The sequence below is a fragment of the Myzus persicae genome, unplaced genomic scaffold (genome assembly GCF_001856785.1).
Source record: "Myzus persicae strain clone G006 unplaced genomic scaffold, MPER_G0061.0, whole genome shotgun sequence".
NCBI lineage: Eukaryota > Metazoa > Arthropoda > Insecta > Hemiptera > Aphididae > Myzus > Myzus persicae.
In genome coordinates this window covers 122601-142643 of record NW_019103025.1, presented here as the reverse complement: position 1 = coordinate 142643, position 20043 = coordinate 122601, and the positions used below count along the sequence as shown (strand labels likewise).

Below are 20043 nucleotides of genomic sequence, written 5' to 3'. Positions count from 1 at the left end.
CATACAATATTGCACCACTAAAGTTTTCTATTTCCGATTTCGTAATCGTATGATTATAAATTACAATTTATAACACCCCTTCACTCAAGCCCTGTAAAATTCTTAAACACATTACTTATTGTATTTTTTTTGTTGTATACAGATAGTAAATATTCTTCTAAATAATAATAACAAAAAAACTTATAACAATGTAATATGTATAATGAAAGCCTGGACATAAATGAGTTAAAAAATCAAAGTTTAAGTTATAAATAACCAGATACTTTTAATCAAATCATAAGACATATTGCGTAAACATCTACTTTTTAAACCATATAGACTTCATTATTGTCTGATCATGTATTTAAAAAAAAAAAGAAAAGAATAACTTAAATCAATAAGTTTGAATATAACTTTTAACTTAGGTAACTGAGTTTAAAAAAATAGAATCATTATTAACTTTAAAATTTTTTATATCATTGTTATATGTCAACTTAATTCGGTTAAGAATTATTATTAACTTGCCCAGGCTCAATGTTATGTATAGTGAAGTTATTCACTAATCACAATCCAGCGTTTTAGTTTGAACAACGGAATTAAATCAAAAAATGCAATGATATAACTTCAAAAACCTTAGGAACTACCTTAGTTACATCACAAACAAAAAATAATCAATTAAACACTATAGATGTCACAATAAAAAAAAAACACATTATTGAATTATCAGTGAATTTTACTCAGCACACAGTAAAACGCTAACAAATGGTACAACGACCAATATACTTAATCATTTTATTTTTTAAATGACTTAATTTATTTCAAACTTAAATTAACAAAATAAACAAATTATTGGTTAACTACAACTCAGTCTTTGTAATTATTATATATTTGTTATTTGCTGTAGTTCCAGAAAATATTAGAATTGATATTTTTTAGTTAATTGAATACTTAATATTATTACATGTTATATATTATTATATATAAGTAGTTCCTAAATTTTTAAAAGTGAATATAAGATAATTGTTAGTTAACTAACTAATAAGAAAACAGTTGTATCACAGATTATACAATAATCATTTTTTTTTTCGAGGCAATTGATTAAGCCATTCTTTAGTTGTTATATTTAAAGTTGATATCAAGATCATGGACAAATGTTTTCAACTCTGTTATAAATGAAAACGGATTAGGAGAATTTATCCGTTTATTTTCAAATTCTAACACAATTTGTTCAAGTTCTTTTTTCTTTGAGGCTTCAATTTCTAAATGAGCAATATGCTTGACAGGTGACTGTTCATTTAAATTGAATTTTTCTATCTCTGATTTGAGATTTTGATAAAATTGGTATACTTCTTTTTTACATTTTTCTCTTTCCATAACCATCAAATCGTTTGAGTTTTCAAAAGAATTGTTTTTTTCCAAATCTATTCCATGTATTTTTGTTGAATTATCATTTGTACAAACTATATCGCAATCTGTATTAGCATTATTATTTTGTAAATTATTTATTTCCTTATTTTGAAGCAATATACTGGAATCATTTGATTCTTTTTGTTCAAACTTGTTAAAATTAGTAATATTGTCAATATTGCAATCCTTCATATTTTCAGTTAAAGATTTCACATATTTTAATTCATTGGCTTCTGATGTTATTACTACTTCGTTGTCTAAAATCTCAGTATTCTCAATTTCATCCTCACTCTTTACTGGCCTTACACATCCAATAGGTTCTTCATTAATTATTCCTATATTAAAATTAAGTAAACATATTAAAATACTAAAAAGAAATGAAACAGGTAATTTAACACCTACCACCAATGCTAACATCAGAAGAGCTTGTAGTCAATAACTGATTTATGCGTTCAATTTCTTTTTTAGCTTTAAAGTAGTTTGAAGTTTCTAAGTTCATTATATCATGAATATAATTGTTAAGTAACTGTTGAAATTGATGAGTTAAAATAATAATTTCACTAAAATATTTTTCTTTGTCAGTAAAATCTTCATCAACTGGCAAGTTAAGTTTTTTGTTTATACTAGTATACAAAGGTTTTAACCATGAAAAACAAGTATAACATAAATAAGCTCGAATAGATTTGATCAATTTATCATCCGATTCAAAATGTGCATATGAATCCAATGTTAAAGGTCCTAAAATAATAAATAGAAATAAAAAATAATACAGTTTATTAAGGCCAGTTTATAAATATGTATTACCTTCAGGAAAAATCCACATTATCAATCTTGAAAGGATCTTATTAAATTTTGAATTGGAATCTGTATACACTGTTTCATAGTCATATGCAAGTGCAAAACATTTTATCAAACGCTTTTGAGAATCTACAGTGAATAATCCAGCTTTTTGATACTGTAAGGCTATTAAACTAAACTGGCCAGCTAAGAATACAGTAATCTATAAAAAAAAATAGTTTATTAGTAGATTAATAATAATAATTGTTTTATGTCTGTTCCATTTTTTCATAATAAGTCCAATTTATTGAAATACAAGATTTTTTTTCAACAAACATAAGTTAGGGATAGATAAATATAATTCTATATCAATATATACAAAATCGAGAGTATTGTTTTGGAAAGTTTATTGCATGTAATATGTTTCCACAGCACATTAAAACAATTCTATAAATTGGTTTTGAATCAATTTCATTTTGTTTCAACTGTGTATTTAATTTAAAATGTCATCAATCATGAAAAAAAAATAATAATAATATAACCACACACAAACAAACAATTTACTTTACCATTGGCATCAAAAGTGAAGCATCTGAAATGAATTCGGACCCCACTATTTTTAATAATTTGTCATAATAATCTGGTTTATACTCTACATGCTCCAAAATATAATTTAAAATTGAAGAATTTTCCTTGTTTGATGTAGCACAAATCCAGTTTCTTACTATACTTTGAGTTACTTTGGGATCTAACTCATACATTGCTTCATGAACACCATTCCACATGTTTAAGTACTAAAAAAAAAACCACAACAACATTTAGAATGAGATACAAATATAACCCAACTATTTTATTTCTTTTTAAATGCTTTTAATATTTAATAAGCTATTTAAAGTAAATAGTAAATATACAACTTAAAGTAAAACACTAAATAAACAAATGATTTTTCAAATTTTTATTCAATATTAACTATTGTAGTTTGACGTATTTAAAATTATTTGGTGTAAACTTGAAAAAAAAATATTAACTAAGGAGATATTAGAGTATTTAGAATGGCCCGTTGACACCATTGGGCTGGACTCCATACAACTGCCTATCTTATACATGTAAAAGTTCCTTGTCTACTTACAAAATAGGAAATTACTGTGTACCTGGCCCAAAGTTGCCACGAGTTCTTTTTAAAATTTTTTATAACATAATAAATTATGTTAATAGATATATTAAACCAATTCCATTTTTTTTCTTAGAATTGAACATTATTTTAAATTAAAAATATTTTTTTTTTTTGTGTTCTGTGCTCCTTTCAGATAGTAAATATCAATAGTAGTAATAAATTTATAAAACTAATAGCAAAACTAAAATGTTTAATGCATTTACAATGTAAATATATTTTTTATAATTATAGGAACAAAATATGGAAACATTATCTGATTCTTAAGTAAACTGAAACACATTTCAAGTTTCTTTTTGAAAAATTAATTTCACTAATAATTTACAAAAAAAAAATATATTAGTTGATGCACAGTTTAGGGTAACACAATATCTCTAATTAAATCTAAACAAATGAGAAAAACTCACATCAAGTTTAGGATGATTTTTTAAAAGCTCTCTAGCTTCATTCCATGTATGATGTCTAAAATATTCGGTTTTCAGTAAATTAACAACCAATGACTCTTCCATATCTTCATCTATATACTTAGCTAACTTGGCAGCTAATGACAATTCTTTAACTTGCTTAATTTTTGTAAGACACGAAATAGCATTAAGCGTATCACCAATACTCAGAAAACTAAAAAATTTTTTTATAATTTAACAATATAAATAAACATAATTTTTGATGTTAGAAGTATATTTTAATTTATATTTTAACCAATGAGCAGCTTCTTTGGGATGTCCGTGAAGAACATTGTACTCAGCCCACTTTTTAGTTATTTCCAATACAATCTCATCATTTTGCTCATCTTGGCTCTTAACAACTGCTAAAGCTTCACGGAACAAATTATTTTTTAGTAACATCTTTGCAGCTTCATTACATTTTTTTATAGCAACTAAATATGTTGATGCTTTAGTAACTTCTCCAACATCTTCTAGTTGACTGGCATATACATCACACATTTTTGTCCACAATCTAAATATAAATATTTAAAATCAATATTGAAATGTTCATCCATTAGAAAATATAGCTGCACATACTCATAACTAACACTTGGTGCAACAGCTATCATCCAATCACTGATAGTTTTTGTTGCGATTGCATCCTTAAAATAACCTTCTAAGTTTTGGCCCCATATGTTTATATTGTTCATACAAGGAATCATTTGAATTGAAGATTTTTTTTTTAATGCACAGTCTACACAAAATATTTAATTGATTATAAAACTATTTAAATTTGGTTTTTCATATAGATAAGAATTTGAACTTCAACACCGAATGCAAAACATTCAGAGCCCCTGCCCCAGATCTTGTGGTACAAAAAATTATATATTATGAGGCTTCGCTCCACCTTAAGACCGGCTCTGATAACATTGTAAAGAACACTCAATTTCTCGGCTTGTTTACATTTTGTTTAATATATAAATATAATTACATTTCAAATGTTTAACAATTCTAATTTCCACATGCACAGTACAGCTTGTATATATTTTTATTATTAACACCTATATTTGACGCCTTATTTAGATAAGCATATTTTTATTAGCCATTTTGATACAACTATAATACTGAATCAGAAATTTCAAATTTAATCTTAAATGGTACTTATTTACTAATCAAGTGACCTGCTAAGTTATACAGATATTATACCATGAGATTGTATTTTTCTAATTGCCTAAAGTTAACTTCAGTATTAATAATTAAAACTATTGTTTAATGTAATAATTTAAATTTTAACACAAAAGAATGATCTGAATTCAAATGTTATTTTGATGATATAAATTGTTCCATATAAAAGTAATCTCAATTGGAAATTCGTAGATTTAATTGATGATTTGTTTTAAAATTAAATATAAAATTTCATATTTTAGGTCAATCACGGGTATACATAATTTATATTATTTATGATTTCTTAACTTACATTCATTCTCTAAAAACTTTTTCATTTCAGTATTTGTACCAAAAAATGCCAAATAATTTATCTCTTCGTCTACGGACACTTTGTTTGAGTACTTAGAATCAATGAATTTATCTACAGCTTTTTCTAAATGTTTTCCAATAAAAAGTTCATAACTAGATAATGGAAACTGTTGAATTTTATTTGATTGTTCTTTGCTTGAATCTATATTGACAATAAATATGAATAATTATAAATTGAGTTATGGTGCATTATACCAGAGGTTCTCAAACACTTTTTTTGTATATGCCAAATGTACATTGCAAATTAGTCATATTTGATAGTTGGTATGAGTAGCAGTTTGAGAACCACTGCGGTAAACTAATTTATAATAGAAGTTTAATAATAAATAGTATATACAGGCAAATAATAAATGATTATGATTAGAAAATATATGCCCCAATAAGGAATATAATAGCGAGTGTTATAATAAGTAATGCAGTATTCTCACTTAAGTATAAAAACTGAGGTACCAAGAAAGCTTTGACAAATAGAATCTACCTAAATATAAAGCATATTTTTTAATATTGTATGTACTCTATTCCGAAAGAGAATATTAAGACCGTGGACTGGTTTTCATCTGGTACTGAGCATATCCCAGCATATAACACCTGGCTACAAAAACAGGTCAGACAAGTCTGCAAAATTGTACCCATGTGTTCTGGAAAGGGATTATTAGACCTCAATGCTATTGTAGACCTTAGTTGTAATGCACAGAAAGAAGGTATTTTCTTTGGAAATGGAGTATATACTTTAAGTATAAATTATGCACAAGGCAATATCTAAGATTTATAATTGAATGAGAAATTCGATTTTGTTTTTAAACGTATAGAATTAGATGGCATCTAAAGAGGTTTTAGATAACCTTGAAGATTATATAGAATACTTTAAAATGTGTTCTATTATGTTAGAAATATAAAAAAATAAATACCAGTTTTAGAATTGTCGGCAACTTTTGTAACAATTTTTTCTTTAACAATATTTGGAGTATCTTGATTTTCTATAACATAAAAAATATTGTAAATTTATTGACCCAATACCAGTGATCAATAATAAATATTTATAAGCATTTGTTTTACTTTTGAACTCTGTTGTATAGTTGTGTAAATCTTTTGACAATCGCCACGAATGGATGGAGTGATCCGCAGAGCCAGTAAATACTATATCAGCATCACAAGGTGAGAATATTCCACACAATACAGTGGATAAATGTTTTGAATAAACTCCAAGAAGTGTACATTTTTCCACATTCCATACCTGAAATGACAAAATAAATAATACTTAAGTACCTATATTTGAATTTAACAAACCAAATATAAATATAAATATTTGGTGTAAAATGTGTCTTAAATATATTTAATAGTAATAATATATAAAAGCTGTAAAACCAAAAATTATAAATATTATTAATTAATTAAATTTTAAAGTTAAATCATAAATATGTTTGATTGTTAAAAATTGGAATAATTTTTGTAATGTATTGTTAATAGGTGATTGGTTAATGGTTTCCCCCTACTTGTTGTAAAATATTTGGGTGCCACGGGGACACCACTTGATAAATCATTTATACTGTGTTTTAATATTGTTCTATAACATGTTGAAATTGACTACATCAAACTCCTCGAAAACTCAAAAGGTTATTCTAGTTTACAATATTGAATGACTTCAGTACTTTTAGTAAATTATAATATTATAAATATTATTTAATTGTTTTATTTTTAACATTAAGGTACATCAATTTTCTAATTATTAAATCATTTATAATCCTATTAATTTAAATATATGACTAAAAAATAGGTCAAAAATTAACATACTTTGGCAGTGAAATCATTTGAACAACTTAAAAGTATTAAATTATGATGAGGACTCCATGCTAATTCATTGATTTTATCTTTGTGTCCTTTAAATTCAACAACCAATGACGGTTTACAATCTGAAAAATTAAATTAAATAATAGGTAAATAGTTAAAATTTAGATTGTGAATAAATAGGTACCTTCATTAAATTGATGGACTCTAATGCAGTGAGAACTTGATGCAAAATAATTTTTATATTTGGATTCTTCACTGTAATCAGAAGTTACATGTGTTGGATGCCAGATAATACACTCAACCGATTGATCGTGACCATTCACTACATATTTAAGTTGTAATGTATTACCGTCTAGTAAATAAATGCTCCTATAACAAAAAAAAAAAAAAAATAATGTAAAAACAATCTAGTAATAAATGTGCTTCAATTAAACAACAATACCCATTCGAATTTCCTATTGCAACTACTTCATAATTTGGTTTCCAAGCCATTTCAATACGTTTAACAGGTGTTGTTAGCTTATCTTCAATTTCATTAAACTGAGTATATTCTTTTAAATGAAATGGATCTAAAATATATGATGTTTATTTACTATAAGACAAGTCACAAATGAAAAATTATATTTTCACACAATATTAGTTGAGTTGTAGTGTTTTCATTTTTTTATGTCATTCATTTAAAACAGTTAATTGTCATTAAATTGTGCATTTTAAAAAAAAAGAGATAAAACAAAACCATTAAAAAGCGGATGTATACACTTACACATATTTCAGATGATGCCATACACGGATGTTTTGTTTCCACCTAACCTATGTGTACCATACTAGCATTCCAAATTTTATGATCAGAATTATTTATTTTACTCTGTTATTTTTTAATATTGAAGTGAATTGAAGATTTTATAATATTTTTATTTTAACTTAAGGGCATATTTTGAGCATTTTAAAATTGTAACTATATATAACAAATTATATTCTTTCAACAAATTTAAGTTTGATTATTTTCTCAAAAAAATTAGTATTGGTTTGTTATAACCCTGCCATTCATAATAAAAAATATAATAACATAATTGTTTAATGGAAAAAGGGTACCATTAGTATTAGGTACCTACCATAAATATTTATCATACAGAATTCCAGAATTATGAGAATTACGGAGAGCATTTTAAAGAGATACATTTTAAAGTATTATGATATCACGATGACATTATATACAATTTGTTTAAAATTATTATTATTTCTATTATTATCACTTATATACTATTTGTTATTATTGTTATTATTGTTATTATTATTTTGAATATTTTTTCAATATCGTGGATAGCGGGGAGATAACAAACCAGTAGGTATTGAAAATATTATGTTAATTTATGAGCTTAATATTATATTTATAATATGACTTACCTGTCCAAAGACTCATGTCATTATAAATTACAATTTGCCCATTACCAACTGCATAAAGAGCTAGTTTTGCATCTTTGACCATCTTTGTATTTGGAAATGGTGCCCAACATAACCGGTAAATTGGATTAGCAAGTACAGTTTTTAACAAGTTATTATTATTTCTTTTTCTTGTCAAATTAAAAACTCCAACACGTCCATCACCTGTAGCATATGCTAACAAACCTTCATCTTGGGGATGAAATGCTAACTAATAGGAAATTATAAAATTATATTGAAATATTTTAATTTATGGTATATTTCTAGTTAACCGGGCACCTAATATATATTTTTTTTTTTTTAATTGGCACACATCATTAGATTCAAAATTAGCCATATAACAGTTACAAATAAGACACAGCAGTGGCGTATTTATGGAGGGGGCGGGGTCCTCGTATCTTATACATGTTAAATTTCGTTTTTTTATATGATTAAACAAAATAAAAATTTACCTTACAACATAAAGGATTTTGTAAAAAATTTCTTCACTTTAACTGACAAAATGTTTAATATCGTGCTTTTTTAGTCATCAGTTTACAATGCCAGTATCTACAGCCACTCCCAAAATATGTTTTTCAACCTTAAAAAGGTTGAAAACTTATCTCAGATCAACTATGAATGAAGTTATTTCGGACATATTTATTATAAAAGTTATAATCGAGCTATAACGTATATTTTAAATTTGTTTTGTATTTAGGATAGGCTAAACTGACTGCCATTGATGTCTATAATTCATCGAGATACACCCCTCAATTTAAATGCAATTAATAATAATATAGCTCTAAGTCCTAGGCAAATAGATATTGTTCTCTAATCTCACAATACATAGTGAACAGCCTTTAAGTTCTCATGGGTTTTTTATAACACTTAAATATAAATTTTAAATTTTTGTAATCATGAACTAACTTAGTACCTACCTATGTCAGCAATTTATTAGTTTACTAGTGAACGACTTACATAATTAGTTAGTTAATCATGCTTTTATCATTATTACAAAGTTTATGATACAAATATATATATTATATGATAAAAAACTCAAAAATAGTACATGGACTTTTAAATTGAATATACTATATTTATTTAATAAAAAGAAATTTGAAGTTGTGGGAAGCAAAGCCCCCCCCCCCCCTCACGGATCTTTGTTCAGAAAGTTATCTGGACACTCCCCATGACAAATTCCTAAATACGCCACTGAGACACAGTGCTGCACTAGTCAAACCATAAGTCTGGTCACCTGTTATTGTGACGTAAGGTTGACGTGGACAACTTGTCATAGTAAAAAAGTGAAAAATTCAAAGTTTGATTTTTTAAAAAAAGATGCCAGATTTTTTAGTAAAAAAGTTTCAAATTAATCTATTTAACTCACAGATAACACTTTGGAGTCAACGGACTGACTCAATGTAATCAGTTCTAATTGACGTTTATTAGATACATTCCAATAATAAATTCTTCCATCGCCAAGACCAAATGCAAAGCTAATAATGATTGAAATTTAAGTACAAAATAACTTAAAATTATATGTATTTTGCATACTTACTCAGCTGAATTAACTGGGGAAAGTGAAAAGCAATAAACAAAACCACCAAGTGTTGGTACTTCCAATGGTAATTCGGTAATCTCTTCTTTACTTCTTAATAAGGGAGTTCGAATTAATTTTCTACCCATACATGATGACCATAAATATAGTTTGTCTGATTCTCTAATTTACAAAAAAAAAAAAATATTACACAAATTAAACTGTTTATATTTTAGTATTATACGTACCGAGGACATGCTATAGAAAAAATTATATCCTTGTGAGAATCACTAATCATTGACACTATTGGCCCAGATGCCATATCTGGTTTGATATCTACTTTAAGAATTTCTCCAAAACCAGATGTAACAATGAGAATTGTAGGTTTTATCCATTTAACACAACTCCAAATTAAATTATTTTTATTTCTGAAAACAAATTTAATATTTACAATCTAACTATGAATAATAGTCTTACATTTAAAATTCATATCATACTAGTGTTTATAATCAATGGTCATATTTTATAAATTTAAATATGTATACAAAATCTACAGTTTAGCAGTTTCGCAGCAAGTAAAGAAAGTGTATGAAAAGTATGAAAAATTGAGAAATAATATATTATATGTACCTGAATGTAGTTTTTCTTGTTGGTCTCATAGGCAATGCAACTGTAGTTTCATTAAACATATCTAAACCAGCACGACTTATACATAAGCCAGTTCTATCACAAGCTATTGATGCTAGTAATAAAGGTTCAGTAGATTGATCAGAATTTAATGGACTATAAGGAACTGGACACCAAGCCAATGAATTTATATTTCTTTCGTGATAATGCAATTTGTGTAACAATTTACCATCACCTAAAAAAATGTAAACTTTAAATTTCCAAACATTTCTTGAATTACAATTTATTTGTACCAGTTAGGTCATAGACAAATAGATGACCATTTTTACATCCTATAGCAACTAAATTCTTTTTATGAGGACAAGCTTCTAATGTTAAAGGCGAAGCTTTAATATCTAACGTATAATTACGCATAGTTAATGCTTGAATGTCCCACTTGTGTAAAGTCCCAGCATCTGACAATGCTACAACGGTTAAACATCCATACAACCATGTAACATCCACTAGATTTATGTTCTTACTTTTCTTATTCTAAAGGAAAAAAAATCAATGATCTATTATTATTTATTATTGAAAATACTAAATGTAACTGATTATTTTTATAACAATTTTTAAAACTATTAAACTACCTATAGTAAGTAAATTAAATCCTAATTTAAACAATACAACTTACCCCAAATGAATGAATATGATCACAGACCATGTTTTTTACTTTCCAGATGTAAATATTAAATTCATCTATTGAAACCAAATAATGTGCATTTTCTAAAAAATCAGTTTTAGGAGAAAATGATACAGCTCCAATACGACCACAACCCAATTTTGTATTCAGTCTAAGACGATTATATTGTAAATCATAGACACTATTACCATCTAAACCACTAACTAATACAATGATAGATCTTGAGCCATATGCAATTAACTTTCCACAATCATCCATAGTCATAACTTTAGATTTGTACCAGTTCATTGCCTGGGTAATCTCAAAAGTATTCATGATTCTAAAATAAAAACAGTGATTACATAGACAATTTTGTTAAAAATAATAATTTTTAACACTTAAATACAAATAACAAAGTGAAATAGGTAGAATCTGATGGAATTGAGTCAACACATTAATTCATTGTTTTGCACTTTATACACAAATTGAGCATTTAAATGCATTGAAAATGTAATGAATCTATTGCTTGACAATAATTGTTCAATACTTCAATGCATGTATTGTCATACTGGGGGTATTTGTACAGCCCGGCGTAAATATTCATGTTGTAAAAATACGAAAATAAACAAGACAATATTTACAAACCTTAAATGAACAGCCTGCGAATTGAGTAAAAAACAACGAATACACGTTTAAAAAGTATTACTAAATATACGTCTATACGAATATACGATCCGCACAAGACATCAACGAGCTTTTGGCGCACAACGCACGTGATAATATGTAATATATTATATTATGTATAACAATATAATAGGACGATAATATGACATCAATCCGACTGTAGCCTTATCGTTTAAATATTAACAGGGTATAATTACATATAAACGGTAAGTTGCAGGTGACAAGCACTTAACTTCCAAAATAAATAGAAATAGTAAACGACAATAATTATTTATTTTTATTATGTAACAAGAATTTTAAACCGGTGAGTGATTACACAGAATATAATAACGTTTGTTATGACGGCCGTTATCAATAACCAAAGGACTAAGGAGCGCACCGCGCAAGAATCGACCACTAGCTTAAGCATTGCCACCTTAGATCTATATGTAGATCATAATACAGTAAATATGGCCATACGGGGACGATTTCCCGCGCGCACGGTATTTACCGGGCCGCGCGCGGTAATTTAACGCCGGGCACGACCAAGCGTTACGTTGCCGCATCTGCCGTTTGCGCCTGGCACCTTTTGTTCAGTTCGCCATCTTGCTCTCGTGTGACGCCTGTGTTGACGACTGTACGCCGTTTAAGGGGCTCGCCGCTCGCGCAACAGTCAACAGTGTGCGCCGCCGACGGTCGTGCCTGCGTTTGGCCCTTCCGGAGATCCCGTCTGTTCCCGTGTCCGTCAGCCGATATTTGCCGGCTGCAGTTGCCGTTGTTTCGCACAGACACGACGAGATAGGTGAGTCGTTTCCAGTCCACTTTCAGTGTTGTGTAGATAGACAATCGTCAAGCCAGACGTAGTCACGTACGGTTGAGTACGTTACGACATTGTATTCGGTTCGCGTTGTCGATTTACGTGTGTGTATGCAATTAGGCGTACACGCACTTACGCACGCACTCGACAACCTACCTTTTTTTTTAGGCCTATCGTATAGGCAACGTATGTAGCTGCCGATGACGTGACACTGTCCAAGGCACCCGTGTCTGATATGTTGCGTTCCGATATACCGTGAAAAAAAAAATTAAAATTCGTTATTGCTAAGCAGAAATCCGCAAGAGCATCGTTTTCGAACCCAGTTTTACGTTTCACGCACCGGTTGTTTGTTGTAATTAATGGTGATCGGTATTTGAATGGTTTTTTCGTTTTTGACTTGACGGCAGTTATTTGGGCGCGGTAGGTAACGAGTGTAAAAGTGAAAATTATTTTACCACCGTCCACTATATTGTTAGGCGTCGTAGGTATTCGTAGATATCAAGAAGTCCATCAAATATTTTTATTTATAAAATTTTATAATATTATAACTTATTTCTAGTAGGTAGATGCAATAAAATATTCCATTTGTGTCTTACACTTTTACCTTGAATATACATATATACGTGAATGCATAATATTTTTCCAACTTTTGTGTCTTGTACAAGGACTTAAATAATTCTTAGGTTTTCCATTTTTTGAGTATATCTAACATTCTAAATCCTGTAATTATAAAGTATATAAAATCAGGATAAAGGTATTTTATTAGTAATTTTTTTATTTGCCTAGCCAAATATGGCTACCTACTATCATTGTAATCAAAATATTACATATTTATTAGTTTCTCAATTAAATTATGCATTATGAATTGACCTAGTAAATTAAATATTTGATCATAGTTATTCTTTTGTTATTTATATTCTATAACTATTAAGTTTTTTAATCCCTATTTATATAAATTAAAACATGAAAGTATAATAATTTTAATATTTACTTTTTACTTATTTTAAAGAGAGCCAAAAAATGGATTCGGCACCAAGAAAACGTGGTCGACCACGTGTAGTTAAAATGGAGAAACGTAGCCCTGAACCTGAAGATTTAGAAGCTATATTACAAGAAATAGATGATGAAGCTATTGATGATTATGATTACGTACCAAATGGGGTGGACTATGAAGTTATCAAAAATAAAAAAAATATCAACAATAATGAGGATGTGTATGACTTTGATGTAGAAAAGGAAGACGGGCCTGGCATAAGTAATTTCAAAAAAATCTTGCATTGTTGAAATAAATCTAAATAGCCGCGTTAATTATTATTTTTATTTTTTTAAGTTAAAGCAGAAATAATTCCTGAACCGGATTTGCTGGAACATGCGTGTGATATATGTCCAAGAACATTCAAAACCCTCCCTGGTTTGAAAAGACATAAAACATCACATGATCGGAAACCTCAAGAAACCACTGGTAATTAGAAAATATCATTTAGATATTTTTTCAGTTGTTTTAAAAATATTTGTCTTCATAATTTTAGTTTCGAATGATGATTCCATGAAAAAAGAAATTAATAATTGTGACTGTTGTGGTGAAGATTTAGCTACTGCTCATACGGTTTGCAAGCATAACAATTATTTTTTTATGATAGTAAAAACGACTGTATTTTAGATTGGTGATTTTGAATGTTATGATTGTGGAAACTTTTTCAAATTAAAAGTTAATATGGAGCGCCATCAGTTAATGGTACATTGCTATGATGACATTTTAAACTGTCCCACTTGTGAATTCAGTTGTAAAGATAAAGAAACATTATCTCAACATTTGTATTCTCATGCAGGTAAATAATTATTAATTTTAAATTTTATATTAATGAATTATTAATTTATCAATTGTTTTTAGGAACTTTAAAACCTTATTCGTGTCCTGTTTGCTTTACATCATTTAGTAGGAAATATCATCTTGTACGTCATAATATGCAAACTGGTTGCGATGGTTCAGAAAAACCCAAATTTCCATGTCAAGTAAATTTAATTTATTTATACATAGTGAATAATATAACTTATAATGAATTGAATTAAGGTTTGTGGAAAAGTTTTTAACCGAAAAGATAATCTAAGAGAACATTTACGAGCTCATGCTGGTCAAACTAAAAAGAAGCGTACTTATAATTGTGAATATTGTAATAAAGAATTTGTTGGCTCTGCATTATTAACTGTTCATAGAAGGAGTCATTTAGGTAAATTTAAATACTTTAAATAATTCTATATATTACCTACATTTCTTATTTTCTGTATATGTTTATGCTAACATCAATACTGTAGGATTGCAATTAAAGGTAATTGTTTATCAGTGTCTGGTGTGTGACAAATAAAAGATATCATATTTTTATGATTAAAATATATGTTTTATTTTGTATATAGGTTACAGACCATATCAATGTGATTTATGTCCTAAACGTTTTCCATCCAGTGGAGCCATGAAAAAACATCGTAGAATTCACACTGGTGAACGTCCATATGAATGTCAACAAGTAAGTTTTTTATTCAAATATTAATTGTATAGGGGATTTTTTTAATTTTGAAATTGTTTTAGTGTTTTGCTAAATTTGCGGCAAAGGAAACTTTAAATCGTCATATCAAAACACATACCGCTCTGAAACCACATTCATGTGAATTCTGTGGAAAGACCTTTATACAAATTTCACAATTGCGTGCTCATTTATTCCACCACACAGGTATATAAATTCAAAATTGGCTATTGAATTTTTAAGCTATAATCATTAAAAATATTTTAGGTGAAAATGGTTTTACATGTGATATTTGTGGCAAATCTTTTAATCGTCGTTCGCGGTTAACACTCCATACTAGATATGTACATGAAGGAGCTGAACCATTTATGTGTACTGTATGCAACAAAGCATTACTGCGAAAAGAAGATGTACAGAGACATCACATTGTTCATTCTGGTGTTAAAGCTCATGCATGTCCTATTTGTGAGAAACGATTTGCAATGAAGTCTTCATTAAAAATTCACTTATTAACTCATACAAAAGAGCCTCCACGGGCATGTGATGAATGTGGTCGTGCATTTATCCGTCAGGATTGTTTATTACGTCATATGCGTTCCAAGCATAGAGATATGTTAGCTGAAATAATGGCTGATGCCGAAAAGAAAAAACTAGAAGCTCAGCTTTTGGGAGTAGTGAAGAAAAATAAAAATAACCAAAATGATTCGGATGAAATTGACAATGATAAAGAAGACGACGATGAAAGTATTGATGAATTAGAAGATAATGGGTCAACTACAAGTGAAGAATCCAATCAAAACAATACTTTGGCAGAATCACTAATGGAATTGCTAACCGTGTTAATAGATGAAAGTACACTTAAAGAGTTTGGCTGGCCAAAAACAACAGTTGATCATTTGATTGAATCTGTGATAAAGTATGTTAATTTTAAATTTTTACACAAACATATTCAGTTAACATCTAGCAATTAATTTTAAATTCTTAGAGATCTAATTTAGTTAAATAAATGTTATCTTTTTATACACCACTATTATAAGTTTTGTATTAATGAGTATTATTCTCTTTATAGCATAATTTTCAAAATTACACCTCTAAAGATCTTATAAACTATCTTAATAATAATTCTGTTAAATAAATAGGCTTAACTTTATTCACTTTCGATCACCTAACTGTTATTATTTTATTTTAGGAGATGTGGTGACACTCCTGTAGCCGCTGAAGATGCTTCATACATGACTAGACTAAGGGATAATTCAAAACAATTATTTTCCATTATTATTGATGATTCAGCTATTCAAACTTTACTTACCAACCAAACAATTGAAGAAGTTATTGAACATGTGTTAAAATTGGCTAAGGCGTAGTTTAGAATCCAATCATCTAATTGCTTATTATATACGTCCACTTTCATTTGGTTGTTACAACTCATTTATCAAAGGTCCGACTATATTTTTATAATTATTGTTTAAATTTACGTTAGAAAGATAAAAGTTAAAAATATTATCAGTTTTAAGTAAACATTATTTTATTATTTCCTTTATGTTACAATTATTAGTAAACTATGTCAGTTTCCTGTTTTTATTAATTACTTAGGTTTATTAAGTGTATTAAGTAATTTATAACTTATATTTTTAAGAAAAGTGCACCTTATTTTGTAAAAATATTTACTATTATGGAATTAATTTTTTTTTCGGTATTTAAATTTATAATATTATTTTATTTTACTTATTTTAATTTAGATTATTGTTTTAGTTATCATAATATTCTTATAAAAATTAGGTGTATGGTATGGATTGAATTAAATAAATAATTATTATATACTTTGTGTAAAAAAAAGTTTAGTGCATTGTTAAATCGTTAAATGTTTTTAAAGAATGTATCCTTATTGGTTATTTATCCTGATTATTAATAACTTATTACTGATTCTAAGTCGGTACTATATACTGCAATAAATTTATTGTATGTGTCATGAGCACGATGTAGGTAAACATTTTACCTACATCGTGGTCATGAGTTATATCACATGCTCTTACAAGTTTTCAAATATAATATATATTTTTTAATTTGTGGTCCAGTACCATTGGTAGATGTTGCGTGCGTGCTATGAAATTAAACCTACAGAAAAACAATGGCGTAAATATGAAAACCAAATTGTCACCATAAAAAGAAGAATACCAACTGCAATTTCATTTTTTTAATTCGTACTTATTATAATATAGTTTTCTTATTAGTACCAATATTACCTGCTTATTATTATGATAAATAATAACTAAATGATAATGAGATACAAGTACCAATAGTACCATATTCCATAATCCGCACACCAAACGATGCGTTATTTTTTCCGCTTCTGACATCGCTCGATCACTTTGCTTTTACATTTCGTATTTCGTTAAAAATAACGTTTAAATGAAACAAAAATTCACTCTTGGTCACCGTCTCTAATGGATAGGCAACTCACAAGTCACAAACACCCTGGGCAACTGTGTCTAATTTTGTTAATATAGCAACGGAAAGCGACTACAGGATCTAAGTCAGTACTAATAATTTTTTCATTTATTATAATAATAGTTCTGCACTAAAAGCCTATTGACTATAAAATGGTTATTTATAACAATAGCGATTCACAAATGTCCCATGCACAGATATACCGAGGCACCGAGTACCAAGTACCAACAGTTCAAGTCTTTAAATCTTCTAAAATAATGAGTAAATACATTAACTACCTATGTTAAAATTGAATAAGATAAAATATAAAAATATTGCTTACCTCAAATAATTGCATAATAAGAATATTATAATTATTTCACATTTCGCCTGTTCTACATTACTGTGTTGAGTGTTGACGTAATGTCAACGTTATTGCATTATCATCTGGACTACAAAAATAACCCAATTATTATTTTATTTCATAAATTATGATTACGAGAATCAGCGTTATCATTTTTCATTACATTATTTGTTTTTAAGAATGTCATAGGCTTATACCACCTTTTTTTCATGAACTTAATATTATTAAACGGTATGAGACATGACTACATGAGTAGGTATCTACTACCTACCTATAAGTGTAGGTACCTATACGATTTGTTTTGAAGCCATTTAAATTAGTGTTTTAATAATTGTGTGCAAACAATTAGGTTATGGACTTAAGGTTTCTATTTTGGTGAACAAATAATCCCTCCCCCCCCCCCCCCAAAAAAATGTATTAATCAGTAAAGCCACCGTCTATACTCTATAATATTTATATATATACCTAACCCTCCATTTTTTCATGACATGATTTCAACAAAAATGTCAAATCACCAAAAATTAAATGGTTGAATATAATGTATAAATAATAAGTATCTACCAAGTCTATAGGTAATCGTTACTATTTTATTCAAAAATAATATTGATAATCATAAAATACTATGCAGAATATTGGTAGGTAGGTACACACAGTCATTTGTCATACATTAAACATTTATTAAAAATGTTAAAACACTTAAGTAAGTTAATAGTACAAACAGATACTGTTAATTACATAATTATCTTCGAAGAATTATTGTTTAATAACTGTATACAAGGACATGAACGTTGGTGGGCCGGAGGTTATCCCCCCAGGAGATAGCTAACAAATATATTAATGTTCAACAAAATTTTAAATTGAGGTAAAAATTTGAAAACACTTGCAGGTTGCCCCCCCCCTCCCACGATAAAATTTCTAGCTACGCCCTTGAATTTGTAGAGTTAATATGTAAAAAGATAAATATACGATATTTTATAAACGATACAGTTGAAACTAAAACAGTAATTAAATAATTAGTATGGTTCAATCGATTAATAATTATATAGGATTATTGGAATGAATAATACTGACTTACAGCATATATTGTGCATAACATTTAATTTGAAGTTGAGCTCTATACGTTTGATTTAACGAGCAACTATCCGTACTTAATATTCTTGATGTAGCACATAATTAGGTAGCTACATACAAATCCAACTGAAGAAATGAAGACATCTTTAGTTATTTCAATCGGGGTTTTCGCAGTTTTTACTGTATCAGGTAAATATAAAAATTTATTTTCAACGTAAGACGATAACATGACGGTGAAATTGAAATGAAAAATTGATGTTTATTTACGTTGACATCCGTTGTAATGATATATAATATGCACCTCAAAATTGCTAACATTTTTATTAGTTTATTCAATTTATGAATATTTAAAAACAATTTTATCTTCTTTATGTTTAAAAACAGAATTCCCAAAAATGATATCATCAGTAGGAGGTACCTGCCATAGAGTTAATACTTACTGGGTAGAACATAATAAATTGAGAACTTCTTAGTTTCTTACCTGCTAACTTTAATGCGACGTTGCCACATAAATTAAAAATAAAAATAATAAAAATAATAAAAATACAATATACAATATATATAAGATATCAATCACCATATTTTGGTTACAAAATAAACTTACATGGAATTTTGTTTTAAATTTTCAATCCTTACCTATTAAAGTTAAACATTTAATAAATTGTTAACAAAAAAATTATATTTAAATTTTAAAAACTTTAAAAAAATTTTAATATTTAAAAATCGTCGACAGTGTGCCAAATGTCTCTTGTTAATCGCATGAATTGTCGTACATTTTATAAACAAATTGTGAAAAATGCCCAAAAAATGCATTTTTTTTAAAAAACATTTTTTTTTTTTTTTTTTTTTTTTTTT

General features: G+C 27.8%; 3 protein-coding genes across 5 annotated transcripts in view; 2 read left to right on the top strand and 1 right to left on the bottom strand.

Annotated features, from left to right (window-relative positions):
- Window positions 1-691: 691 nt before the first annotated feature.
- On the bottom strand, window positions 692-18121 carry LOC111033621 (gem-associated protein 5). Of its 2 annotated transcripts, none has more exons than XM_022314428.1 (21): window positions 18097-18121; window positions 11340-11667; window positions 10960-11197; window positions 10670-10901; window positions 10288-10467; window positions 10061-10222; window positions 9890-9998; window positions 8488-8734; window positions 7526-7652; window positions 7268-7452; window positions 7087-7205; window positions 6352-6529; window positions 6204-6272; window positions 5237-5437; window positions 4357-4513; window positions 4034-4291; window positions 3742-3952; window positions 2733-2957; window positions 2191-2386; window positions 1789-2124; window positions 692-1721 (listed from the first exon to the last, which is right to left on the bottom strand). In XM_022314428.1, exons 2-21 carry the CDS (start codon window positions 11661-11663, stop codon window positions 1090-1092), a joined length of 4386 nt encoding a protein of 1461 aa, XP_022170120.1. In that variant the 5' UTR covers window positions 11664-11667; window positions 18097-18121; the 3' UTR covers window positions 692-1089. The 2 variants fall into 2 exon arrangements, with proteins under 2 accessions (XP_022170120.1, XP_022170119.1); XM_022314427.1 differs by lacking the exon at window positions 18097-18121 and adding an exon at window positions 11973-12451.
- LOC111033623 (zinc finger protein 2 homolog) lies at window positions 12579-16748 on the top strand. Its single transcript, XM_022314430.1, has 11 exons — window positions 12579-12792; window positions 13817-14062; window positions 14138-14269; window positions 14337-14413; window positions 14468-14636; window positions 14699-14820; window positions 14879-15035; window positions 15220-15329; window positions 15392-15533; window positions 15594-16242; window positions 16516-16748. Exons 2-11 carry the CDS (start codon window positions 13828-13830, stop codon window positions 16688-16690), a joined length of 1968 nt encoding a protein of 655 aa, XP_022170122.1. The 5' UTR covers window positions 12579-12792; window positions 13817-13827; the 3' UTR covers window positions 16691-16748.
- A 1054-nt stretch (window positions 18122-19175) lies between the features above and the next one.
- Window positions 19176-20043, top strand: part of LOC111033612 (uridine 5'-monophosphate synthase-like) — a 7866-nt gene continuing 6998 nt past the window's right edge. The window contains exon 1 of one of the 2 annotated variants that reach the window (XM_022314419.1): window positions 19176-19377. Coding sequence is in view for 1 of the 2 variants with exons in the window: in XM_022314420.1 (XP_022170112.1) it covers window positions 19323-19377 (55 nt within the window). In the remaining variant the exon portion in view is untranslated. The remainder of the gene's footprint in view (window positions 19378-20043) is intronic. The other variant, XM_022314420.1, reaches the window with a different exon arrangement.

Excerpts from the sequence above, each read along its gene's own strand:
- LOC111033621 (XM_022314428.1), bottom strand. The coding sequence starts at position 11,663 with ATGAATACTTTTGAGATTACCCAGGCAATGAACTGGTACAAATCTAAA. Across the intron at positions 10,223-10,287 it reads TTTTCTATAGCATGTCCTCG|AGAATCAGACAAACTATATT; the intron begins GTACGTATAATA and ends TTTGTAAATTAG. Across the intron at positions 3,953-4,033 it reads CCCAAAGAAGCTGCTCATTG|TTTTCTGAGTATTGGTGATA; the intron begins GTTAAAATATAA and ends AAAATTTTTTAG.
- LOC111033623 (XM_022314430.1), top strand. The coding sequence starts at position 13,828 with ATGGATTCGGCACCAAGAAAACGTGGTCGACCACGTGTAGTTAAAATG. Across the intron at positions 14,637-14,698 it reads ACATTTGTATTCTCATGCAG|GAACTTTAAAACCTTATTCG; the intron begins GTAAATAATTAT and ends AATTGTTTTTAG. Across the intron at positions 16,243-16,515 it reads TTGATTGAATCTGTGATAAA|GAGATGTGGTGACACTCCTG; the intron begins GTATGTTAATTT and ends ATTTTATTTTAG.